This window comes from Astyanax mexicanus, chromosome 1 (genome assembly GCF_023375975.1).
Source record: "Astyanax mexicanus isolate ESR-SI-001 chromosome 1, AstMex3_surface, whole genome shotgun sequence".
NCBI classification, from domain to species: Eukaryota; Metazoa; Chordata; class Actinopteri; order Characiformes; family Acestrorhamphidae; genus Astyanax; species Astyanax mexicanus.
Genome location: NC_064408.1, coordinates 78,350,666 through 78,377,238, shown reverse-complemented (window position 1 = coordinate 78,377,238; position 26,573 = coordinate 78,350,666). Strand labels below are relative to the sequence as shown.

The following is a 26,573-nucleotide window of genomic DNA, read 5'->3' as shown; positions in this document are numbered from 1 at the left end:
GCTAGTCACCCTGACCTAGAAACTACAAAAAAAAAAGAAAAACATGAACTGTAAGGGGCAGTTTCCCAAACAGGGATTACAGTAAGTCTAGTCTTGGACTACACACCATTTTGAATGAAGATTTCCCCATTGAAAGCCACATTTAGTCGGTGGCTGGGCTTAATTCCTGTCTAGGTAACTCAACCCTTAGATTTTAGTGCCCTTTCACTTTAACTATGACACAATATTTTCTTCACAAATGTTTCACAAAGACAATATTTACAGGAATAGAGAAAGAGTATGTAAGCAAAAATTTAAATATATGAAATTGTCACCCTTACCCGAAATGTCACTATGTATTTCTGGTATCTTACTCTGGCTTCTTCAGCACCTAATAATACCTAAAAGTCTAAGGTAGTAGCTAAGCTTGGGTACTCTCTATTAGCATTGCTACAACATCCCAAAGAACACATAAGCCACTTAATCCCTTTACTACCTATCTTACTTATTTGTACTTATTTTTTTGCAACTGAAGACAGAATAAATATGAAATTATGTACAATGTGTCAAGAATGAATAAAAGTACAGTAAGGACAGTTGAGGCAAAATTACCTTTGTCCTTTTGTGGCCTAGGGTAACAACAAAGAAATTATTAAGCTTGCTAAATATTTATACAATGAAAGAAACAAGAGTGCAAATGATTTTTAACTTCAGTTTATTGTCACATTATTAAACAAAAACACTGTTTAGATGTTCATCTTGAATGTGATCAAAAAGTTCTCGCCTGTTACTGGCGTTAAATCAGAACAGTAAAAACTGGTAAACAGCATTTAAGATATCTTCTACAAGAAGAATAAACAGGTAGTGTTTTAGTAAAAACAGCACTTTTTTTAACTCTATCAAGTGTACACACTGTTATCAGACAATCCTCCTCAAGATAAAGACCCTAATCAACATAAACAAACTCCAAAGTAGGTAAGTCATTGTGGACTGGGGTCTACAGTTCCCAACTTCATGTTGCACAATAGGTGCATAAATATATGGAGAAGAGTAGGAAAGTTTGGGAGGGAGGGAGCGCAATACTAGAAAACTGATCAACGAGCCAAATAGAAGACTCTGTTTCCCCCCCCAAACAAAATAGACCTCACTGGATGGTAACAATTTGCAAGACAATGGCCGTCCCAGAGATGCTGGTTGGCTGAATAAACTGAATCCTCAAGTCGCGAATTGGTCTCTTTAAGTGTTCAAAAGGAAGAGATCAAGCATACAAGTGTCACTGTAGCTTGAGCTCAGGCTGTTGCATATGAAAAGTCCTGTCTGACAAGGTAGCACCCACAACAAAGACAGAGAATGGATAACCATTCTGGTCCCTGCCAACTTCTCACAGACGCCTACATGTGGGAAGCATTACACAGCTTTGAATGAGCACCAGCCACATAGATTAATGCAAATTCATAGCATTTACATGTGCTAGGTGCTTATCATATAGTGAAGATGTTGAATCCAAGGGAGCAGTTGTCAGGGTGTAAATTATGTCAGATCTTGATCTACAACATCAACACTAGCTCTATTTTAACTTTCTGTATTGAGGGTATATTCCACATCTGATTGGCCTTGCGTGGTCTTTCGTGTACAGCTTATTACAGGCACCACTGTGTTATTAGTACGACAGTGTAACAAGTAAGTTATGGAATGAGTCAGGGATTGCAGAGTGGTGAGATGTTCTTCAATCCAAAAAGTTGAGGTCATCCCACACGAAGGTCAAAGTTGTTCTTCCAGTTAAATCAACTTTGCATTTCAACAGTCCCAAAATAAATAATAAATTACACAAAATAGTTCAAGTGTTTTTGACCCACAGGGTCAGATGAAGCAGAAGAACTTCTTCCAGCTGCATTTTGAAAAGGCTTTTGCGCGTCTGTCCGACAGTCTCATCTTTTTGGCCTTCCTGGCCTTGTGTTTGATGGCTGCAAATATGGCGGCGTCAAAAGCCTCCTTCAGGTTCTTCTGCGTCAGGGCTGAACACTCCACGTACTCCGCCGCCCTGATCTTCTCTGCCAAGCTCCGAGCCCGTGAACTGAGGACAGGCTTGACCTTGCAACGGTCCAAGTTTATGAGCACGTTGACATCCAACAGTAGGTCCGACTGAGTTCCAACCAAGATTATGGGGGAGTTCGGGTTGCAAGCACGGATCTCGGGGATCCATTTCTTGGTGATGTTTTGGAAGGATGTGGGGTTCACCACACTGAAGCACAGCAGGAACACATCCGTGTGGGCATAAGATAGTGAGCGGAAGCCATCAAACTCCTCCTGAAATGCCAAAGATGAACAGATAAGGACAACATTCATTTACAATGATGTAAACAAGCATTTTTTAATTTTTACTAAACTACACTTGCAGTTTCCGTCATTTCATAGTAGCTACAAGGGAACATGTTTTAATGTGTTTATCTCAAAAATACTCTAAAATATTGCGATATTATTCTAGAGCCATATGGGACAACAGGGTATAACTTTTTTGCTGTTTGTCTCAAAAGGAAAATTCACACTGTTCTCATTTCCTATCTAATTAATAAATTAATTAAAGACAGATTTTAATTCAGTCCTGGATGTATGGAGTTTATTATAAGTATTACAACATGTTGGATTATTGATGTCTGTTACAATCTGGTGAAAATCTTAATTAGGGATGAGCCATATCATATTGTATGCCATAATATTGCCTAATACAATTTTAAATTCGTTATGTTGAAATAGTGTTTTCCTGATTTTGTTTTTTATATTGCCAAAGGTATCATCGCAAAAAATAAAATAAAATAAAATAATTTTAGGGCCATATCATCCACCCCTATTAGCCACAGAATAATTTTACTATAATATGAATTTTATTTAACACAATTGTATTCCATTTAGTTTAGCCATTTAATAACCGAGCTAGAGTTTACCATTATTTTGAGAATGTATGTAATAATAAACACTGTTTTTTAGCATATGGTGGATATTGTTTTTTTTTAATAACTTCTATATTTTGATCAGACAGATTTATTATAACTTTATTTGTATGCTACAGTTTTCTGTTCAGTGTTGTTATTTAGATTTCATGTAATTGAAATATTTAGTAGAGCGATTTGAAATGCTTATAATGTAGGATAATGCACAAAAAAGCTATTATTGAGACAATAGTCACTAATCTTGCTTTTGGAGGAATATCTAGCTACCTTTCTACTAGTTTCACATCTAACCCAAATCTTATGCACCTCAGCCGTCTACTCCAGGACTTCTGGAGAAAAAAAATGCACTTACTTTGGGTTAGAACTTAAAAAGCAGCTTTAATTAAACGGCCACAGATCAACAATAAGTACTTCAACTTTTTTTTATTCTACAGTTTTGATCAGCTGTAACGCAGACTTATGATGCATTACATTAGAGCCACATTAACATAAACCTAACATTAATGTTAACTCAGAGTCAGTCTTAGACTCTTACCTGTCCGGCTGTGTCCATCAGCTGAATCCGTACAGGTGTGCCATCTACCTGCACTTGTCCTACAGGGAAAAAAGAAGGTGAATCAGTGAAAATGTGCAAACACAAATCACAGAACACACAACACAGCTCCTGTACTCAGTATACATTTTAACCATATAGAAACCAGATATAAGGGTGAAATTTACCTGAGAACACGTCGAAGGCTGTCTGTTTATAGTCTGTGGGATAGCCGTTGGTGGTGTAGCTCACTATCATACTGGTCTTTCCAACAGCCCCGTCTCCCACCAGCATACAGCTCACAGCGGGCTCCAGCCCGTCGTCCTGGTCCAGGCACACCGACGGCACTCTCGACTCTTGGTAGAAATAATCCATTTGAGGTGGCATGACCAGAGACTGGAGTGATATATTCCCCTGAAAACTAGCTCTGAGAGGACTATGAGCTGAGATATCCCAGCACTGAGACAGAGAGAGAGAGCACACACTGCAGCACCTCAGTCACTCACACATATCCCTCACACCTCAACCTTCAGCCCGCTTTACTTCATGACACTGCTCCACAATCTTCAACTCAGCCTGAGTTTCTGAGGAGCGCTTATTTGCATAGCCACGCCCCCACCCCGAGAAAGCCCCGTGTTTAACACGAAGCCTAAGGACGCCGGTAAAAAGTACCTACCCAACACAGTCTGTTTAAACATCTGACACAACACAACAACATATTTATATCACATAATGTCTCATCTCTCACAGTATTATACACAGAAAAATATTTCAGAGCTGTACTTCAGTTATTAAAATGTACTGTAATACATTTCTAAGAAAAATAATATATTATAAATATTTTATTATTTAATTGAAATGATTTGTTATACATTTTTCAAAGTGCAACATATCACTGTATTATTTTTTCGTGAGTCTTGGGCAGCATATATGATTTTATGAATTTATAACAAGGCAGGGTTACAGTCTGAGTAAAGTCTGTTCAATTACTAGATAGATAGATAGATAGATAGATAGATAAAATAAATACTTTATTGTCATCATCATACAGCTAAATTAAGAAGCTGATGAAAAAAATGTTCACATATTACAGCAATAAAAAAAGAAAATAATCATACGTTTTACATACAATATGTATTATATACAGGTCAGTACAATTTATTTTACTATATATTTTACTATATAGATGAGAAATGTTCAATTTGGTAAACATCCAGTATACAGATCTTTTAAAGAAACCCTATTTATTGCATCTTTAAGAGTGCTAAAAATATTTATACAGTATGGAATATAGAAATAGAAATAAATTAAACGTTTTTTTTTATTTTTTACATGTTGAATTCAACATGCTTTTCAATATAATATTTACATTTTGCTTTTTTATATATTTGAAAGTGTAAATGTAGATATTTTACTGATTTTAATTGAGTACGAATATGACAGGTTATTTTTATAGTTCATAATCTATGAAATTAAACTATCTGTAAATATAACCAAACACCAAATAAAACTCAAAATGCGGTTTAATATTATGAAGCGTTTTTTAGTTAAAGCCAGAGACTGTGGTTAAAGCGATAAAGTTAACTAAAGGGCTCCCCCTAGTGTACACACAGGCCGCTGCACCCACACACGCCTTGGTCCACCCAGTCACATGATTTTGGTCACCTGATTCTGAGGAGCAGCACAACGTTAGTAGCTAGATCTCCGGGAAAACAGCTGTTTTGAGTGTTTATAGTTCGTCTTCACGTCTTTAATTCGGCTCAAATGAGACTTTATGTTGGTGTTTTTCGCTCGCAGGAGACTGAAAGCGTTAGATAAGCTAATGAAGCCACGGGTAGCAGTGTCAGCTGGCCGCCCGCTGGTCTGCTAGCTATAACACTGACAGCGGCTAATGCAGCTAGCGCTAGTTAGCTGTAGCTTTGAGTCCTGTTAACTCCAGCCTTTAGGCTCAACGGGGAGTTTAGTCGTTTTTAGAAGGAATATTCATCCTTGACTCACTTAAACATATAGCTGGTTATAATGGCATCCATTCTGGACGAGTACGAAGACTCGCAGATCATCCGCCACCCTGTCCAGACCTCGCGCATGTCTGCGTCCAACATGATCGGGATCACTCATTCAGGTAAACCCGGTGTTCTGTCGAGTTCTGCTATCTATCGATTCGTGCAGCCTAAAAGTACTGCGCATGCGCTGACCTACACAATTTAATTCATTCTAGTATTTATTTTTTTTTATTATTAAAAATGATTATGTGCATTAAACAACCTAGACTCACTGTCATTGCACAAAAGTGTAAATGGAAAATAGTAATAACTAATAAAACAATTATTATTATAAAAACAATACAAAAGCAGTTTGACATGAGCTCTATGTGTCATAACTGCCATGATACAGTGATTTATGCTATACAAATATACTAACGTACATTTGCTGGGACATTTACTGGGTACATGCTTCTTCTTGTATTTTTACACCTAAATACACACTAGGGCAGCACGGTTTGACAGTATAACACAATTCGACGGAACACCGCTCCACTTGTTCCGCCGAGTTGTGCTACCTTGTCAAACCGTGCTACCCTAGTAGTATTTTTTTTTTAAGTAGTGGATAGGCTAAATCACTGTTTCAGATAAAGTTAAGGTCATATACGTGATTAGAAGTTTATAGTTTATTATTATTTTTTAACTTCTATTTACAGTGTTTTTTTTTTAACAGGCAAGCAGTTTGTTTAATATTCCCAATAAAACACTTAAGGAAATATATGAAAACATATTAAAAGAATGTTAGTCAGCGGAAGCGCAGTGTCGTAAAGAAGCACATATCGATGGGTAGCAAAACTCGACACAACACCGGCTAACAGACAGACAGACAGACGCGTATCTCATATGATTAACATGGTGGAGGCGGGTCAGCACCTGTCTGTCCGCTTCTGTGAGCCGCTGCTGAGTGTGTGTGTGTGCATTATACAGGGTTTGTGAACGTGCGGCTGGAGGAAGAGAAGCCCATCTTCAACAAGCAGCGGATTGACTTCTCACCTCCTGAAAAGATAAACCATTTCGCCGTGTGCAACAACCAGCTGTGCATGAGCCTGGGGAGGGACACCCTTCTGAGGTAGGTGAAGAGGCACATTAACTCTCACACACACAGGTGTTAATGTCTTCAGCTTCTTTGATGTCTCCTGAGATTAATGGTGCTAACAGGGGTATGTATTATAATACTAGTAATAATGAGATTATGTGCATACTTCTTATAATTAATCTGTGTATGATCTAAGAGTGATACTCTGTGTGATGCTGTGTGGCTAATAGAGTATTAAAGACTTAATAGAGATTTGAGATTTAACCCATAAAAGCCCAGACCCAGTTCAGGATAAAAAAAAAAAATGTTGTTAAATTAATTAAGAAGCTCACTCATGTTTTTTCTTATGGTAGTAAACAGGGCACATGACTGTAATATTAAAAACGTCTTCACCTGGATTTAACTAAGTAAATGATGTGGGGTTGATGCTGCAGTTGGTCAGGTCTAGGTTAAGTAACAGTATGTGCTGAAAGAATGAGGTCAGCTGACTACCTGAATATACTGAATATAGACCAGGTTATTCCATCAATGGATTTTTTTCTTCCCTCAGGACTGGTTATATGGAACATAATTAATCATTCCATAGGCTAAAATACACTTTTTAAGGGAGCTCGTTTTATCTCCAGTTCTAACCCAGCATTCATAAATTCTGTAATTAAGGTCAGATGAATGAACACAGATTCACACACCGTCATGTGATGCTCTCAGGATGTTCAGTATACTGTATGGCACTTAAGAACTTAGAAAAAAAAGTTAAAGTGAAGGATATAGTGCTGTAAGGAACTTTACACGTCTTTTAAAGGGTCTGTGCACATACATCACCATGGGCTCTTTTGGGTTAAGTCATGAACATGAATATAAAAATGAATGTTTGTGTTTTATAGGATCGATCTTGGAAAACCAGATCAGCCAAACCAGATTGAACTGGGGAGGAAGGATGATAGTAAAGTGCACAAGTTATTTCTGGACCCGACAGGTAACCCACACACCCAAACAAATAGAGTATTAATTTTGTATTGCATAAGATAGTGAATATTGAATGATATGGTGAATCAAATAGATGACACATTTTCAATAATTTGATGTAAGTGAATAGTTTCTTGGAATTTTCTGTCTTACTTGACTTAAAATAGAGACTGTAAAAGTAGCTATTTTACATCCAGTAAAACTGTGGATTAGTTGGATTAATTTAAATCGTCTGAAATGTATTATCCATTTAACTAGATGACCAGTGAAAGGAATTTAAGAGGTTAGATTCTGTTAAAGTTGTGCCTGTCTTATATTTACATTAATTACTTCAACTTAATCAGTGAAAATACATCATATTCAAGTTCTATTGTGATTTAAATAACTGCAGTGTACTAGTTAATTACTGCAGTTTAATAAGGGTGACACACCTACTTCTAAGCTGCACTTCAACTAGCTGAGAGTTGTCCTCTCAGTTTTTGTAACACTAAAAATCAATTGTGATGTTTTAACTTTTTGCTAAGTAAAATATTTGTATATTTATTATTGTTTGTGTTGCAGGGTCTCACTTGGTAATTAGTCTGACCACAAACGAGTGTGTTTACTTAAACAGAAACACCCAAAAGGTTCGCAGTCTCTCCCGATGGAGGGGACACCTAATAGAGAGCGTTGGCTGGAATAAGCTGATAGGCACAGAGAGCAATACTGGGCCAATTCTGGTTGGAACCAGCCAAGGAATCATCTTTGAAGCTGAAATATCTGCTTCAGAGGGAAGCCTGTTCAACACTAACCCAGACCAATACTTCAGGCAAGTCCATTCCTTGGAGGAGGATGGCAAACCGGCACCTGTCTGTTGCCTTGAAGTGGAACGTGGCATTGAATCAAAGTACTTCATCATTGCGACCACTCGCAAGCGCCTCTTTCAGTTTGTGGGCAAGTTAGCAGAAGGATCTGAGCAGCAGGGCTTTAGCTCCATCTTTGCTCAGAATCAGGATCTCCTACCTAGCTTTCAGGAGTTTCCTGTTAATATGGGCTATAGTGAGATTGCTTTCTACACCTCAAAGCTTCGTCAGTGCCCCAAGTCCTTTGCCTGGATGATGGGCAATGGGGTTTTGTATGGCCAGTTGGACTATGTGAGGCCTGACTCTCTTCTTAGTGATGTGCAGGTGTGGGAATACACTCCAGATATTGACTTCAGTTTTAACAAGCCCATCTCCATCGTGCTCACCCAGTTCCATTTCCTTCTTTTGCTGCCTGACCGTGTCAAGGCTATTTGTACACTAAACGGGCAAGTGGTGTATGAAGATGTGTTCCCAGACAAATTTGGTGCACTGAAAAAAATGATCAAAGATCCGATTGGTGGGCTGGTGTGGATCTACACAGAGAAAGCTGTCTTTCGGTATCACATTCAAAAGGAATCCAGAGACGTCTGGCAGATGTACATGAGCATGAACAAATTTGACCTGGCCAAAGAGTATTGCAAGGATCGGCCGGAGTGCATGGATATGGTATTGGCCAGGGAGGCAGAGCACTGCTTCCAAAACAAACGTTATCTTGAGAGCGCCAAGTGTTACGCTCTCACACAGAACTACTTTGAAGAGATCGCCTTGAAGTTTATTGAAGCCAAACAGGAGGAAGCCCTCAAGGAATTTCTGCTGAAGAAGTTGGGTAACCTCAAATCTTCTGAGAAGACCCAGATCACCCTTTTGGTTACCTGGTTAACTGAGCTGTACCTGAACCGACTTGGACAACTGGAAGTCGATGAGAGTAAGAGCAAACAATTCGAGGGAACCCGGGAGGAGTTCCGCGATTTTCTCTCCCACACAAAGTACAAAGAATTCTTCTTCAACAATCGCAGCACCATCTATGATCTTCTGGCCAGCCATGGCAATGTGGATGATATGGTGTATTTCTCTGTTATAATGCATGACTATGAGAGGGTCATCTCTCACCACTGCCAGCATGACGACTACAGTGCAGCTCTCGAGGTGCTCTCAAAGCACTGTGATGAAAAACTTTTCTACAAGTTTTCCCCGGTCCTCATGCAGCACATTCCTAAAAAAGTGGTGGATGCCTGGATAAAAATGGGAAAACGACTGGACCCTAAGAAACTGATCCCAGCTCTAGTGAACTACAGTCAGATTGGCAGCACCCAGCAGATCTGTGAGACAATCCGGTACATGGAGTTCTGTGTGTATCAGCTGGATGTGCAGGATGAGGCCATCCATAATTATCTGCTTTCACTTTATGCCAAATACAAGTCTGATTCTTTGCTGTGGTATCTCGAGCAGGCAGGTACTCATGCCTCCGAAATCAAGTATGACTTGAAATATGCCCTCCGCCTTTGTGCTGAACATGGCTATCTCCAGGCTTGTGTTTTGGTTTACAAGATAATGGAGCTGTATGAAGAAGCTGTGGATCTAGCCTTACAAGTATGTATATGTTTTTTTTATATTATTGCATGACTGCAACACTGTTGCCCAATCTTAGTCCTGAGCTTCCACCCTGCAAAGTTTACATTCAAACCCAGTCAAACACAACTAATTCAGAATATGACATGCAGATGTGTAGGATCCAAACTCTCAAGGGTGATGGATCTCCAGAACCAGGATTGGGTACATGTGCTGCAAACCTAACAGATGTATTTCAGACATATCGTATTATGAACAATTTTTAAAGAGTTTGCCTAATTCTGTTCCTGTTAAGGTTGATGTTGATTTGGCCAAGTCTTGTGCCGACCTTCCAGAGGATGACGAGGAGCTAAGAAAGAAGCTGTGGCTGAAAATTGCCCGCCACGTTGTTCAAGAAGAGAAGGACGTAAAGAAGGCCATGAACTGTTTATCTAGTTGCAACCTGCTGAAGATTGAGGACATCTTGCCTTTCTTTCCAGACTTTGTCACAATTGACCACTTCAAGGAGGCCATTTGTGGCTCTTTGGAAGAGTATAACCAGCACATCGATGAGCTGAAACAAGAAATGGAAGAGGCCACAGAGAGCGCCAAGCGCATACGTGAAGACATCCAGGAAATGAGAAACAAATACGGGGTGGTGGAATCTCAAGAGAAATGTGCTACCTGCGACTTTCCCTTGCTTAACAGGCCCTTCTATCTCTTCCTGTGTGGACACATGTTTCATTATGACTGTCTTTTACAGGAAGTCACCCCTCACTTTTCTACCTACAAGCAAAACAAGTTAGATGAACTCCAGAAAAAGCTTGCTGCAACCACGCAGACCACCAAGTCCCGTCACAGGCCAAAAGAGGAGGACACGGTCAGCCTAGGAAAAGGCCAGGGTAGCAGAGAGCAGATCAAGTCTGATATTGATGACATCATTGCTTCTGAGTGTGCCTACTGTGGTGAGCTGATGATCAAATCTATTGATAAGCCCTTTATTGATCCACAAAAGTTTGAGGAGGAAAGGTCTAGCTGGCTCTAAGCTTAAGACTTGTGTAATAAGCAAAAGTACTCACTTACCACTTTTAAAGTGAGAAAATAGCTGCAAGTACGTGCCTCATGTATAGCTCTCAGAGAACACTTATGCTTCAAGAATAAATATGTAAATGTAACCATTTATGCATCAATATTTCAGTGCTAACAAAATGTTTGTGTATGTGTTGCTAAATTAATGTATATCAGTATTCCTGTATGTGATGTGATGATCTTAATAAACGCAGGATTTTTTCAACTAACCTAGGGACTGTTTGTACATTTGTTCACAACAATAGGTATGTCTGAGTGTTTGTTCACACAATTGTTTCATTTTCATCAATTCTTTAATAAAAAGAAAAACATACACATTATTTTTATGCAAATTAAGATCTGTGGGAGTTAATGCATGTAAATATTATAATAATTTAAATTGAACTAGATGTACTTAAATTAGTTTGCATTTATTTAAATGAGTCTAGAGTCCTGTGAAAATGATTGGTAAGTGGTTTCAGTTCAGGTCAGAGTAGACTTGCCTTATTTCTGTTTCATATAATGATAGCTACACAGCAAAAAAAAAAAAAATCTCAGGCAAGTTAAATGATCTAATTTCAAGGCCGAAAACTGCAAAAACTCCATTGACAAATCCTAATTTATCAACAAAATAAATCAGATTTCTTGTTAAATTTGTACACAATAACAATAACTTGACTGGTAACTTCTGCTTATTTTTAGTTAAATTGAGATTAGTATTCCTTGAATAATTCAATTCCTTGAATTTTTTTCTCTCTGATAAGATTTTTTTTTTGTCTTTTAAGATTAATTTCCTTTTTGTATTTTAATTGTAAAAATAATGTTTAGTCTTACTTAGAATTTGCACTGTATTTAAGTCATTTAAACTCAAAACAAGCACAAAATGTCTCCAGTCAACTTATGTTAATTTGTGTCTAAATTAAGAACAAATTGCTTACCCTTTTTTGTGATTAATATAGGAATATACGTCTGAATACTGTCCAATGAAAACTAGGAACTACATATTTTACTACATATTTTTACAACATTTAAACACACAAACTGTCCCTTACACTGTGTCAACATTTCTTGATGAATGGAGCAATAGAAATTCTCCAAAATTACCTAAAATAAACTCTTTTTTTACATTGATTTTCATAGAAGGTTAAGAAGGATTTAACTCTCTTCTGTACAGTTGCTATTTTGGAGATATGTTTTAATTGGTCAGTAACAATATATAATATAGTCCAGTTTTCTGCCAGTGGATTTTGTACAGTGCACTGTTGACATTGTTGTGAGAGCTGTGAATACTTACAATACATGCTTAATGTTTTGGCAACAAAAAAAGAAAGGGAGTGGGCTAATCCGTAATCCAAACATTTACTGTGCGTTTACAGTAAAACAGGGTATTAATTATAGTCTCGCGATGTTTCCTATCGGGAGCAGCTCTACAAAAAAAAATCTGTAAATCTCGCGATGTTTCACAGGCGACGACGGAGCCGACGTCACGAGCGTCTCATTCGCGTTGCCCAGTTTAAGGCATCACTAATCGATCCTGGAAAAGTGCTCGTCTTCATTAAAGGCGTTTATCGGAGGTTTACTGTGATTCACGGCGACCGTGGTGAACAAAACACGCACCTTGTTTATTTACGGACAGCTAACGTGCTGCGGCGATGCCGGCAAAGTGCGAGTTGGTGCAAGTGCAGCTGATCCGGTGTTGATTATTATGGCTGCTCTCTGCTCCGTCCTCGCCATGGCGCCGTGGTCGCCGCTCTCCCAGCCGCTGAAAGTGGCCGCCTCTCTGCTGCTGCCGACTCGGCGCCTCAGTCCCGCTCCCTCTGCTCGCACCCGCCATTTTGGAGACAGAGCGCTGAGAGTCGGCAGCAACGGAGACGGAGAGAGGAGAACGGGCAACACACGGCGGCCGGGGTGGGGGGACGAAGGTGAGCCGGGGTTTGTGGAGGGAGGCGGGGAGCGTTGGGGTAAGATGGCCGGGAGGGAGAAAGAATTAGAAAGCGGGGGAATGGAAGGAGCGGGGCGGCAGCTGGCGCAGAGTGAGAGAGAGAGACCGAGAGAGAGGCAGGCGGGCAGATCTGGTTTAGCTGCCTCGCGCTGCTGTTGGAAATCTCAAGGCCTCAACTCAAATGTAATTTCTCCCCCTAGCTGAGCTGAGCTAGCTGACTTATATCGGTGTCCTGGCGGCGGTGGCCTTAAAGAGACAGGGCCCGTGTAAGTTATTCACAACTGACGAGTGGAAACTGAAATAAACAGATCCTCACAGTCCCGAAAATAAAGCACCCGTGTATAAGAGAGAATACACGAACCCTTCAGCAGCTACCAGACTGTGGTTACATTCAAACCTCCACACATAGAAAACTACAGGTTTACAATAAAAACAGCGGCAGTAGAGCAACTCCAAGGCTAACGAACCGCTCAAGGTTAATAAACTGTAGGGAAGACTGAAAGTTCCCCTCGCTTAGTCTTTAGCTTAGCTTAGCTCAATTTATCGTAGCTGACTAAAGAGCAGCTAAGCTAACTATCTGTATTAGTTGTTCAGCGCTGTTGAACTTCTATCTAACGGTCACAAAATCTCACCAGCTTTCTGTATTCCTAAGCTAACCGGTAGCTATAGCTTGTCATAACTGGCAGCTGGCTAACTAGCTTAGTAGGCTAACCTAGCTACCTAACGCTAGGTAACCTAGCTACAGCACATGTAGCTTAGCCTGCTGTAGCTAATACAGTAGTTAGTTAGCTTACTAGGCTAATGATTCAGGTTTCAGGTTATGAATGTATTCCTTGTTTCTTACAATATTTACACAATAGCTACCTAGAGCTAGTTACTATTTTACACGAGAACCCACTGTAAGATTAACTGTTAGTTGGCGTTAGCTAGGTTAACAACATTTCCAGTGTTGTTTATTTAATAGAGCAAAGCCATGCTAACTAAATAATGCTCTCATTTAACGTTAGCTAATATTGGTAAACTTGTGGCAAGCATAGGCAATCTGTTTATATGAAGAATATTTACACAAACGTAACTTAGCTATCTAATTCCTTTGATTTGGCTGTTTTAATATCAATCAACAATCAATTTTTTATTCGTGAATACATTGAGAGTGAACCTTATTTACAGTGTTGCCGAGCATTTACAGTATAAAAGAGATAATAATAATAAGAATTAAAAGAGTAAAAAAATATACAATAAATAAAATAAATAAGTTACTAATTTTAAATCAACATTTAATATAGATGAATAAAATATATGTGTAAAAAGAAAAAAATAGAAAAGTGTAAAAAGACAATAAAAAAATAAAAATTGACATAAAAAGAAAATAATTATGAAATAAAGAAAATGTAATAATAGTGAAAGTAAAGTAAAATGATAACATGATAAAATAAATATTAATGAACATAGGAATCAAAAAACAATAAAAAAATAAGTAAATAGTTATAAATAAATTAATCAAATAAAAAAAAAAATAATAAAAAAAAAAATAGTTTTTACACTGTGCTCTTGCACTGTGCCTTCACATACTATCATGGATAATATCTTGATGTTAGGGACCTGATCCACTAATCTGCTACTGGACTTTCTTCCTACTACTGGTTGGGCTGTTAAATGTTTAAAAATGATTATTGGGTCATAAGTGGCCAGAGCATTTGTCTTTCTCTATCATATTCCTTAATGATAAATCATTCACTCATTTAACTAAATAGTTGTCTCAATTGAATATATTGTTCCTTAAGTTTAACTTAGGAGTTCCATCTAAATTGAGGGAATTAGTTGTTAAACTGATGAAATAATTGAACTAACAGAACAAATTAAGCTCCATAATAATATTCTCCTACCACTATACTTTAGGGGCTCTATAGCTGTGCTGTAAATGCTGGAACAAATATTACGTGCATCAGTGAGCTTAAAAATCTGTTCCAACATTGACGTTGCAACAGCTACCCAGGCATTCCGTTCTATTTCTTTTGGAAATAAATATTAACATATTGATATTGTTCAGTGAATAGTTATAATAATAAGTAATAATTTTATGTTCAAATTAAACTGTAACAGTGAGTTAATTAAATTACCTGAGATAAATAAGAGTTGGGATAGATGGAACACAAAACAACCATACACATTGTGTCGTTAACCTAGAGCCCAGACCCACTTCTGAATATTGATACCAAATTCAGAATTACATCAGATAAATTAAGTGATTGTCTCATTTGTGTTTTAATATTAAAAGGCTACAATTTTCATGTAACAAAAATGGCAATAACTAATTTACTAACCTGTATTTTAACATATTTTTCTAAAAATGGTGTCAGAACTAGTTATATAGAACATAAAACTTTTTACTAAAGCATTTGAATTCATTGGTTGGAACAGAGCCGTAGAAGCAAAAAATACACAAATACAAATAAAAAAAATAGTGCTCTTTGGGTTAAGTTTGCAGACACCCACTCATTTAGGGTTTTTCTTCTCATCTGAGGAAGCTTTGCACTAAATGTAAAAACACTGCTGTGAAGTCTTGATTGTATTCAATATGATGAGTACAAATGGATTGCGAATCTGTTTAAGAGAGTCCTGTAGAGAATGATCTGTAAAGACCAGGGTGGTGAGAGGGTCAGTCAGGTGACTTCCATGCATGTTCGGTGCCAGGGTCCACACAAATTCCACTCTTGTGCGTACTGCCTGCCCAGGAGTAATCACTTCCAGTAAAATTGTATTGCATTGCATTGAAATTTTAATCTTATTGCAGAACTCACAAGATACGCATAAGCCTGTAACGCCTAGATTAAATCAGCACAGTTATGAGTGAAATGGGGCCGTGCTGTATGCTGTTCTGTGTATGAAGAAAACCAGATAAATTAAATTACTTCAGGTGTTTTACTATATTAAGGTTGTCTTGAATTTTTAAGACACACATAGCCTTTACCTCCTAGGACCTGGCATCCACATGTGTGGACATCTCATTTTGGGTTATCTAGACCACAACACTAAATGCTTTTAGTGCTCTACAAAGGCTTGGTATCCTCTTATGAGGCCTTTATATTGTCATCTAGTGGTGGCAGGAGAGTTTAACACGTTACAGTTTTGATTTTGTTCAGAAATGATTTATTATTTACAGTAAATGTTTTTTTTTTGTACTTTGTTACATCTTACTTTTAAAGCAGCACTTCAAATGAGCTATATTTCTCAGAGGGGCACAATTGTTGTTTCTACTTTTGTTTTGCACTCAGGCAAAATATGCTGCTGTGTTCAGACACAAAATAAATATTTTACACATCATTATTAATTGCAACTTCCTTGTGTCCTATCAAAACATAAAACTGAAGTCCTCATGTGGAAATATTTTTTCTCATGAACTGCATTATATAAATAGATAATTCTTTGTGTTCTGTTTTTACAATAATTAGGTGCCAATTAGCCCAAATAGCAAGGAGAAATAAAAAATGCAAGAGTTCTGGTCTTATGAGGTTAAAAACACCACTGATCAAACCATGGATTGATGATTTACTGAGTGAACAAATTCCCATAACATAAATATATGGTATGTTTGTGCATATTTAAAAACAAAAATCAAAAGGGCTCAGATTGTCAGACATTTTAGCATTAATATTCCTTAATTCAAAGTAGTTAATAATGTCACATGAGTCAAATGTAATCATACATTATATAACTTCTGAACTGTTTTCATTTTCCATGATTCTGACAGACAGCTCATATTTACTTAGTATTGATTGCTTCACCAAAGTCTTTGATTCACATGATATTGTGGTGAATGTCTTTTTTTCAAGTATTATCAGCCCTAATTTCTTTTCATGATATCAAATATGTGTAATCGAGTTTTGGCCCAGTGGATGCAATTGTGATTTTTTTTTCCCTCCCTCTGTTTTGTTCAGTCCCGCAATTTTATGAAATCTGCACCTCGGAACTGGAAATGATAAAGTCCCATTTTCCCAAGGTACTTGTCACATCAGTGTTATATCAAATGTCATAATCAGTATTTTAAAAACAACACATTGCAAACAGTTGTAAATGTCACTCATAATGTAAATGTCACTCAAAATGTCACTCATAATTGATATAATAAAACACATTAATACAAGCTAAAAATAAGCATCTTATAATATTTCTACAAGATGTTTTATTTAAAATAGGTTTAGCCCATTTTCATAAAGGAGGGGTTTAAATATTTCACTCAATAAATGATTAAGATCACTAAAAGTTATAATCATGAGTCATGACACCATGTTGTAAAAATGTCATTGAAGTAGTAACTGTGTATGTATATGCATGCATATGTAGAAATATGTTAAATGCTTAAATATGCCTTTATAAAATACATTCTCATGTATGTGATTGTTAATGCTCTGTATTTTGCAGTGAGTGCCCAGCTGGGCCCAGGACACTTTCTGTCTCCCTATGGCCTCAGAGCAGGATGGCGTGGTCTCTGCCTGCTCAAAGCTGGCCAAACCGCTCCACCTGCAGTACCTGGAGCGCTCCCTTAGGTTGGACACCTTCCTCCGCCAGACCTCTGCCATATTTAATCAAGACATATCCAGGTATGAAAAGTTATAAGAATGTTATAAAGTTTAACATATTTCGATGTATTTGTTCTGTGATTTTACTTACTACACTAATTTCATATTGTATTGGCATATGATTTTACTGTTTAAGAAAATGTGCATGTTGCATAAATGAGTAATAAAGACTAATTATCATGAAGGAAAGTTTCAAAGATTTAAAATTAGAAATTCTAGTTAACAAAACTCCACCTGGTTGGATGGAGGATGTATTCTGTCATGATCGTGAAACTCCTGCCTGTAAATAAGATTTTTGCACAAACAAAAAAAGGAAAAAGTAAATGAAAACCCCATCAAGTACTTTGGGCTATGTGGCTCGTAAATGTGCTTGCAACAATGGCACGCCTGTACGAAGTTACTGAAATTTTAATTTTGGAATAATATATTTAACTTTTATAATACCAAAGTTTTTTTTATGGTTTTACTATTATTCCTAAATGGGCAAATAGGGATATGGCTTTTTGTACTGGATATAAACTGTTTATTATGTTTATTATGCTCAGAACCAAGGGTCATTTTAGTATGCTCTTTTTCATCACAGTTGCAATGTTTCTTAGATATGTGACTGGATTGTGCTTCATGGTTTTGTGTATTTTTGTTTTTTAGTGATGACAGTGATGATGGTTTGGGTGAGGGGCCTTCTCTGGCCCCCTCCAACCCTCATGCCCCCTTGCTAGCAGTGAAGAATGAGCCTCTTGACTCTGAGGATGGAACAAAGGGGTCTGGGGCAGCAGGAGGGGCAGAGTGTGGTACTCTCAATGGAGTCCTGCTTCAGGGTACAGATCAACAGACCTACAATTAACTATCCTAGAAAACGATTCAATAAGTACTTGATCCTCTTTGCATGCATTGTTTATGGTTTGATTTATTTTACAGAGCACAAGGCTGACAAATCCTCTCTGTATAACTTCTCCAAGCTGAGGAAGAGCCGGAAGTGGCTGAAGGTATTTGCACTGCCTATTGGGTGTTGATATTTGAGAAAAAAAATATAATTCTTCCCAAATTTGAATAGTAATTTAATAGTAATGGTTACCTCATTTTAAAATTGTAAAATGTTGTTTTTGTAACCTATCCACACAGTAGCTTTATCTATTTGTTTGTGTTTTTTTACACTGTGTTTTTTATATTGCTTTTTTATATAATTTCATTTTAAGCCGTTTGATGTTGAATATGTGATGTGGAATACATGTATTATTCTTTTGGTCTTTAGGGTATTTTGTTAAGTGACGACACTACAGATTCGGACACTGACTCAGACGACTCAGATTTCTCGATGACCCGGGAGGAGCTACACGACATGCTGCGATTGCACAAGTTTACCAGGCTACACCAGAGCAAGTTTCAGACTGACCGGGAGGTATATAGAAACAAACAAACAAACACACACACACACACACACACACACACACATCCAGTAAATGAACTCTTATACAGTTTGATAATAACAATAAAAAACTGTGTCTCCAGCTGCAGCAGTATCAGTACTACAGCACAGGCCTTCTGTCCTCCCAAGACCCTTTCTATGAGCAACAGCGCCACCTACTGGGACCCAAGAAAAAGAAGATTAAGGAGGAGAAGAAATTTAAGGGTATATGAGACTGTTCATTGTTTATGTACAGAGTTTATGCTTGTCGTGTATATAATGTGTTTGTGACTGATGTTCCTTTGTTTTATTACAGCAAAGTTAAAGAAGATGAAAAAGAAAAAGAAACGGAGTGAAGATCTCTCCATGGAGGGAAGGCCATATGTCACCAAAGTATTTGCCAAGTTCTCCCATGATGCTCCGCCCCCCATGACAAAGAAAAAGCACTTAACGGTCGAGCAGTTGAATGCTCGTAGGCGAAAAGTCTGGCTTACCATTGCTAAGAAAGAAAACCCGAAGGTATTGTCGTATTCAGTTAAAGATCTTTATGTCCCTCCTGTACAAATATCTTGCATATAATCATTCCATTCTTATCTTATTTTTAAATGTCCTTCCTTTCTTTTAGGCTTTTAAACAGAAAGCATCTGCAAAGAACTTTGTTTTAACCAATGCCAAAAAGGTAAAAAGAGTTCTGAAATAGACTGCAAAGTCTGTTTTTTACTGCTAAGAATGTTGGATGAAGTTGATTTGGTGACTCTGTGTGTGTTTTGTGTTTTTCCAGCTGGCTCATCAATGTATGCGTGAGGTGCGCAGGGCTGCGATCCAGGCTCAGAAGAACTGCAAGGAAACACTGCCGCGTGCACGTCGCCTCACTAAAGAAATGTTGCTCTACTGGAAGAAGTACGAGAAGGTGGAGAAAGAGCACCGCAAGCGTGCAGAGAAAGAAGCGCTAGAACAGCGCAAACTAGACGAGGAGATGAGAGAGGTATACACAAAGTTTGTTTTATACACAGTCGGGGTGTGATAATATACATGTGACCCATATGTAGTGTAGATATTAATTCTTAGAATTATGTGGTGTGTGTGTGTGTAGTTATCTGTATGCAAAATGTGTAATTTTACTATATAAAATTCACCAAGCATTTCACATATCACTTTATTAACACCTGTACACCTACTTGTTCATGCCATTATCTAATTAGCCAGTCATTTGAAAGCAGCGCAAATAAGGGTACTAAGTACTACTCACATTAAGCATCTGAATTAGGAACAAAAGAGTGACATTATTGTTGCAGACCTGCCAACATGTACGTTGCTTGTGCAGTTAGATAAGTACGTTAGTTAAGTACGTGAAAGCACACAGTCTCTGTGCTAAGTCTCTGACGCTGTCTCTCTCTCTCTCTCTCTCTCTCTCTCTCTCTCTCTCTCTCTCTCTCTCTCACTTACCCGCTCTTTCATTAATACAATTAAAGCGCTCTGATTATAATTAATTTTTAATGGATTGATACCAGTAATATAAATAAAATATGATTTAGCTAATCTATCGAGGATTCTTTTATTTAGATTTAAATACCCATTTTTTTAAGCTTAAGAACATTTGGTAGGCCACATGGTTATTTATTTATTTTTTTGTTGTTTGTTGGATGTAGATAAAAATGTAGATAAAAAAATTCCTTTTCATTTATATATTGACCAATTATTATACTTCAAGAAGCACAGGCTCATACAATCTAAAACCTTTACAACACGTTTTTAGATAATGCAAATATACTTAACTATAACCAAAAGTGTTGTTATGGCAAAAGTGGCAATGGCAAAGCTGGTTCTAGCTAACATGAAGACTAGAGAGAACCAAAATCTGTACAGTTGTGTTAAACAAAAAAGCATCTTGGAATGCACAATTTATTACATTCATTCTTGAGATAAATAGATTACAACAGCAGACAACCATCCCATGTTTTTGTCCGTTAAGAACAGAAATCTGAGGCGGCCATGGTCACAGAAGAAGAATAGAATACCGGAGAAACGTAGCCTGGTCTGAAAAATCTTGATTTTGACTGTGCTTCTCAGCCCTCCTAGGTTGTGGTAGAATGGATTGTTGTTCTATAGAGGAATCACCAGAAACCGCATAAGGCTGTCATATTAATATGGTCCAGAATCCAAATCCAGCTTCTTGTAAAGTGACCAAGGATTAAGGTGTCTTGAAAGGCCTAATCCATATTAGTGAATCATTTATCGTAGTTTTTATGGCAAAACTATTTAATGACCATTCATTTTGCTCCAGATGCTTTGCGTGTCATGATAAACCTTAAATCTCCTTCCTGTGTCTGATTAGGCCAAGAGACAGCAGAGGAAGCTGAACTTCCTCATCACACAGACCGAGCTGTATGCCCACTTTATGGGAGGCAAGCAGAATGCTGCAGGAGGAGACAGCACTCAGGAGGAGATTCTCCGGAAGCTGGATGAGAACACAGCGCACCGTCAGATAGACATCGGTGGTGGAGTGATGGTCAATGTGGGTCAAGAGGATTATGGTATGTGCTCTGATCACTCTGGGGTACAAATGACTGTAAAACAAGATGAATCGGTGTAATTTGTACTGTATGAGAATGTGAGAACATGGAGAATGTGCCCATTTATAAACAGGAGATATTTTAGTTTTATAGCTCTTGGTCATTTATTACATTTGTTTGTTTATTATTATATTGCAGATATATATTGCTTATTATATACATATATTTTTACAGACAGTGAATACTACAAATCTCAAGCCCTACGGAATGCCAAAGAAGCCTATCATATTCACCAAGCTACGGTGAGTAAACATTGCATTGAAATGAAAATTGCTCTTGTTTTATTTGCTTTGACATTTCTAGTGATGTGAACACAGGCTGGCTGACATATTGATTTTTAAAATAAATATTGATAAATTTTCAAACAAGATATAAGATTAGACAATATTGTTTATATCGATATAGACTATGCAGCGTTCCAATTAGCACCGACTCACCCATCAGCTTCTTCACACGGATATAAGAACAGACCTGACACATGTTTTAGCCTAGATTCATAGAAAAAAAGGGGGGGGGGGATCAAACTGCACTTTTTATTTAAATATTTACTTTTTCTTAAGCCCTTTAGATGCACTGTTCCCTAAAATACACTGTATTTCTTGTGCCTCTTGTTTTTATTCTACTTAAAGTGAAGGGAAAAACATTTCTTTTAAGAATCATTTTTTTTTATAATGAATTTGTGTAATTTGAATTGCCTTTCAGTTATTGACGATATAAAAAAAAAACTGCTTGAACTACTATGCTACTCTAATACACAGAATGATAAAAGTGCCTGTATAAAATCTGGAACATGTAGCTTTGTCTCAAAAGTGTCTTTTTGTTACTGCTTTGTGGGATTAATATAATATAGACATATATATCGCCATTCAGAAAAAAAAAATATTGAAATCCATATCCCCCATCCCTAATGTAAACAGAGCAATGCATCAGTTTGAAGGTGTTGGTTCAACTGCATTAATTTTAAATTCATTAATTATTAATAATGACTTATTTGTTGGCTAAAATACATTTTTAGACTTTTTTTTTAGGAGTAAAAATATTTTTTTAAGCATCACTGAATTAGAACTAAATGTATTAAATCAAAATGCAGTCAAATGTTTGGTTTTGAGTGTGTTCTCTTACTTTATTTGATACAGACAAGGCAGTTTGACGAGGAGGCGAAGGACAGCCGCTGTGCCTCTCTGCATGTGGCCAGTGTGTCAGGCTCTGGTTTTGGGGAGAGCTACAGCCTGTCCAACCCTTCCATCCAGGCTGGCGAGGACATCCCTCAGCCAACCATTTTCAACGGCAAGCTCAAGGGCTACCAGCTGAAAGGCATGAACTGGCTGGCCAACCTCTACGAACAAGTAGGTGGCAGCATACACTACATTTGTGAGAATGTGGGTAAGCAGAACCCATTATTTTTAGAAGAAGAACAGAGAAGGACTATTTATGACTTCTTTTTCCATTTCAGGGCATCAATGGCATCCTGGCGGATGAAATGGGGCTGGGCAAAACGGTCCAGAGCATCGCCCTTCTCGCCCACCTGGCAGAGGTAAGCTCTTTCCACAGTAACCGGAGAGCCATCGGCAGCTAATGGCAGGGTGTACTCCAGTATCCTAGTAATCGCTCAGCACAGTGGCTCTGAACTCCAGCCGTGTGACCCACTGGCCTGCAGAGGTTCATGTATTCCCTGCCTCAGCACACCTGATCCAGCTTATCAAACCCGTATTGAGCTGGATCAAGTATGCACAGCAGTGGGCTACAGAGCTGGAGCAATACAGCTGTGCTTAACAGGAGAGTTACGTGTTGTTTTTGCATTTGTTGTTATTACAGTATAGATTGTACTGAAGAATATTAATATCCATGAAAGGATTTTAAAACATATTTGTGATATTTCAAAAGTGCTCATAACCTGCCTGAGGCCTGCTACACTGAGGAGACAGCTACATGCTGATGAATTGTGCTTCTTAACTAAGAAACAAAGTAGTGCACAGACTGATGCACATCACATGTAAAGGCAGAACTTACTCTAAGTAACCAGTACAGTGCTATTAACCTGTTATCAGCTATTAGCTATCAGTAAGTAATCCAGATTAGAAAAACAGTTAGCATTGCCAGTTCAGCTGTAAAGATTTGTGGCTACTATGCGATTTTTAAAAATATGAAACGTATGTAAATATGGCGAGATATCTAAAATTAAGACATTTGTGTAGTCTAGGATATCTGGTATTTGTGACTGTCTCCTATACATGTTTTGTATTTTTCATTCAAATAAAGATTAAATAAATTGGCCTAGAGTTCTTAAAGGTATACAGTGTAGATACAGCATCTGTCACTGTCTAGCTCTCATTACAGGGTGCTGCCTTTATTTCACCACATTCAAACACTATAGTCTTCCTACATCATGGATATCAGAAATATATTTTATCCAAAATGTAACCAAAATGAAGAAATACATCACAATATAAATTTTGCCAATAACATCCATCCATTTTTATAGATAAATCCTTTTACTGTCTGAACAAAATAAAATAAAGAGAGAGAAAGAGAGAGACAGATGTGTCAGCTCAACCGTTCCGTTTTCCTGTGCTGCATTCACTTACACATATCTTCCAAAAGTGCTCCAGAAAGCAAGGCCCGTTTGGTGTTTGGTGTTGGTGGGAACCCTCCAGCTGCCTCCGCTGCGTCCTTTAGCCCTTGGGGCCTTCAAAGTCAGGAGGAAATGGAATTTGGGGAGTTTTAAAATTCGATATGAAAGAGTTGGGCCTCATGGCCCATAGGAAGCTGTGCTTGCATGTTGCCTCCTCTTTAGTTGCTTCCTGTTTTCACCCCTCTCTCCTCTCCATGTCTTTCCCACCATCTCCCCATCCCTCTGTTCCTCCCTCTTCTCCCCCCCGCGCACCTGCATGTTGGTCTGATTTTCTCTCTCTCTCTTTCTGTATTTTGGACTTGTCCATTTATGTCCATGTGTGTCCTGTTCTACAGAGAGACAACATTTGGGGACCCTTCTTGATCATCTCCCCAGCCTCCACACTCAACAACTGGCACCAAGAGTTCACCCGCTTTGTGCCTAAATTCAAGGTGAGTGCAGCAGCTGCACAGGAAGACACCTGCGACTGCGGAATCCTTTAAATATCCCTCTCTCATATAAACCCACTGAACCGGCTCTATTTTCAGAACAATAACAATTGGACAAGGTTGCCTAGCCCTATTTTTACCCTGTTAGAACAACTGTACGGAAAGGCATGGTTAGGTTTGAGTGCAACAGTAAGTTTACAGGGATGTGTTTTTGTAGTGGACCTGTAGGGGGCACTGTTGTATCACTGAAGTTCTATTGATCTCAATCACTGAATCCACATGGATATTAAAATAGTTTAAATAACTTTCAACAGCTACAGCTGAAAGCTATATTTCTTACCAAGAATGACGAAATAAATGACTTTAAGCATAAGAAAATAATTAATGTTGTTTTCTTGTTGGATCCTGTTGTTAAGTGCCAGTTGCTAAAGCTGTAGAATGCCCTGAGGACTTTCACATGTTCTCAGGTTTCACATACGACTTTCTGTTTATTTAAAATGCTGAAAAAAATGGCAGTGTAAGGATTCTCTGAAGCAGTGGTGATTAATAGGTTTGCTGACACCATGTGTAGACAGTCTGCCAACTAACCATCATTCTGTCTTCTCCCTGTTATCTTCTGGTCCACAGGTGCTGCCATACTGGGGGAACCCCCACGACCGCAAAGTGATTCGAAAGTTTTGGAGCCAAGTGAGTTTTTGCTTCCTTTTTCTTTTTGTGCCCTCCACTCCAGTTGCTATAAAAACACAAACTTCACATAACTCCTGTCATTAACTGTGTTTTCTCCATTTGTGTCCCTGATAGAAAACCCTGTACACCCAGAATGCTCCCTTCCATGTTGTAATCACCAGTTATCAGCTGGTGGTGCAGGACGTGAAGTACTTCCAGCGAGTGAAGTGGCAGTACATGGTTTTGGATGAGGCTCAGGCGCTGAAGAGCAGCACCAGGTAAATAGCCTGTGCTGAAGCTCGTCTCTGCTTATGTATCAGTACATTTTTGCTCCATTTTGCATCATTTGAAAATCCCAACTGCGTGTAATTGAAATATTTCATCACAAATACACAATAAAAATGGATGTTAAATCACTTTTTGCATTGAAATGCAGTTATGCAGTTATTAAATTCAATTTAGCAGTGTTTGTTTTTAACTTTCCTAGAAAGTTACTGTTTTGCAGACACAAGTTTATGTGTAAACATTTAATTCAGCAATCCTGCATTTCAGTCCTGCCAGTTTTGTTTCCAGTGTAATCAAAGCTGTTGAGATAGATATAGCCTTGAGATGTTTTTCATTTATACCTGTACATTCCCATAGAGCTATAAATACAAGTTATCTGATCATTCTAGTAATGTAAACATTGTACTTTGATGTCTTAAAAGTGGATTACGGATTAGTTCTTAAAGAATGCAATTGTAATCAGACTTCTCAATGCATGCATGCAATTAATCTAATTTCCTTTGGTTTTCTCAGTATGTGCATGTATGCAAAATGAACTGGATAAAGTGTAAACAAAAAGAAAACATCAATATAAAAATGTTATAAGAAGGGCAGCGTTGCGTTCTTTTAGAAACCATACAAATTGAAAATCCATGTTTTTCATTAAAGCATTCATACTTGGCAGCTTAAAGCTTTTTATATCCTTTGTGAGATTATTGGCTGATTGGAAAAAAATCTAATTTGCTTTTACTTGACTAATGCAAACCCAGAGTTTCCCCATTATCTAAAAAAACCCATGTGCATGTTAACACTTTGAGCTGGATTACTGACAAATTCAGATTTTCTGCATTTATTTGATTTTCAGGTGCATGTAAACACACTCAGTGTTTATGAACTGAAGTGCTGCTGATTTAAAAACAATAAACAAGTAAATATATTCATGCACATTCTGCAGTAAAGTGCCTTTATTATTCTCACTTACTCGAATTCCTAGTTGAACAAAACTATTTTACCCGCCAACTACTGCTTCATATTTCCCCATACCATTAAACTGAAATCAATCTATTGGTCCCTGATGATGGTTGAATTGCAGCTTTATCTTTTTCCAAAGTCATTATATGT

General features: G+C 37.8%; 3 protein-coding genes across 5 annotated transcripts in view; 2 read left to right on the top strand and 1 right to left on the bottom strand.

Annotated features, from left to right (window-relative positions):
- Positions 1–677: 677 nt before the first annotated feature.
- On the bottom strand, positions 678–4,071 carry rhov (ras homolog family member V). Its single transcript, XM_007231508.4, has 3 exons — positions 3,648–4,071; positions 3,463–3,521; positions 678–2,286 (listed from the first exon to the last, which is right to left on the bottom strand). Exons 1-3 carry the CDS (start codon positions 3,844–3,846, stop codon positions 1,840–1,842), a joined length of 705 nt encoding a protein of 234 aa, XP_007231570.2. The 5' UTR covers positions 3,847–4,071; the 3' UTR covers positions 678–1,839.
- A 1,035-nt stretch (positions 4,072–5,106) lies between these two features.
- vps18 (VPS18 core subunit of CORVET and HOPS complexes) lies at positions 5,107–11,191 on the top strand. The gene is made up of 5 exons (XM_007231507.4): positions 5,107–5,581; positions 6,429–6,570; positions 7,422–7,513; positions 8,065–9,935; positions 10,210–11,191. Exons 1-5 carry the CDS (start codon positions 5,479–5,481, stop codon positions 10,936–10,938), a joined length of 2,937 nt encoding a protein of 978 aa, XP_007231569.3. The 5' UTR covers positions 5,107–5,478; the 3' UTR covers positions 10,939–11,191.
- Positions 11,192–12,692: 1,501 nt separating this feature from the next.
- Positions 12,693–26,573, top strand: part of ino80 (INO80 complex ATPase subunit) — a 51,422-nt gene continuing 37,541 nt past the window's right edge. Inside the window, exons 1-17 of one of the 3 annotated variants that reach the window (XM_022663335.2) lie at positions 12,693–12,883; positions 16,842–16,903; positions 17,326–17,504; positions 18,132–18,301; positions 18,402–18,469; positions 18,736–18,882; positions 18,993–19,113; positions 19,205–19,407; positions 19,514–19,567; positions 19,670–19,873; positions 21,224–21,422; positions 21,636–21,703; positions 22,598–22,807; positions 22,915–22,995; positions 24,429–24,524; positions 25,149–25,208; positions 25,323–25,465. In XM_022663335.2, coding sequence (XP_022519056.2) covers positions 17,365–17,504; positions 18,132–18,301; positions 18,402–18,469; positions 18,736–18,882; positions 18,993–19,113; positions 19,205–19,407; positions 19,514–19,567; positions 19,670–19,873; positions 21,224–21,422; positions 21,636–21,703; positions 22,598–22,807; positions 22,915–22,995; positions 24,429–24,524; positions 25,149–25,208; positions 25,323–25,465 — 1,964 coding nt within the window. In that variant the 5' untranslated portion in view covers positions 12,693–12,883; positions 16,842–16,903; positions 17,326–17,364. Of the gene's footprint in view, positions 12,884–12,979; positions 13,087–16,841; positions 16,904–17,325; positions 17,505–18,131; positions 18,302–18,401; positions 18,470–18,735; positions 18,883–18,992; positions 19,114–19,204; positions 19,408–19,513; positions 19,568–19,669; positions 19,874–21,223; positions 21,423–21,635; positions 21,704–22,597; positions 22,808–22,914; positions 22,996–24,428; positions 24,525–25,148; positions 25,209–25,322; positions 25,466–26,573 lie in introns of those variants that run through there. The other 2 variants (XM_022663338.2, XM_022663350.2) reach the window with 2 other exon arrangements.

Coding starts and splice junctions, on each gene's coding strand:
- rhov (XM_007231508.4), bottom strand. CDS start 3,846: ATGCCACCTCAAATGGATTATTTCTACCAAGAGTCGAGAGTGCCGTCG. Junction 3,522..3,647: donor AGCCTTCGACGTGTTCTCAG/GTAAATTTCACC, acceptor TTTTCCCTGTAG/GACAAGTGCAGGTAGATGGC. Junction 2,287..3,462: donor TGATGGACACAGCCGGACAG/GTAAGAGTCTAA, acceptor TTGGCATTTCAG/GAGGAGTTTGATGGCTTCCG.
- vps18 (XM_007231507.4), top strand. CDS start 5,479: ATGGCATCCATTCTGGACGAGTACGAAGACTCGCAGATCATCCGCCAC. Junction 7,514..8,064: donor GTTATTTCTGGACCCGACAG/GTAACCCACACA, acceptor TTTGTGTTGCAG/GGTCTCACTTGGTAATTAGT. Junction 9,936..10,209: donor CTGTGGATCTAGCCTTACAA/GTATGTATATGT, acceptor GTTCCTGTTAAG/GTTGATGTTGATTTGGCCAA.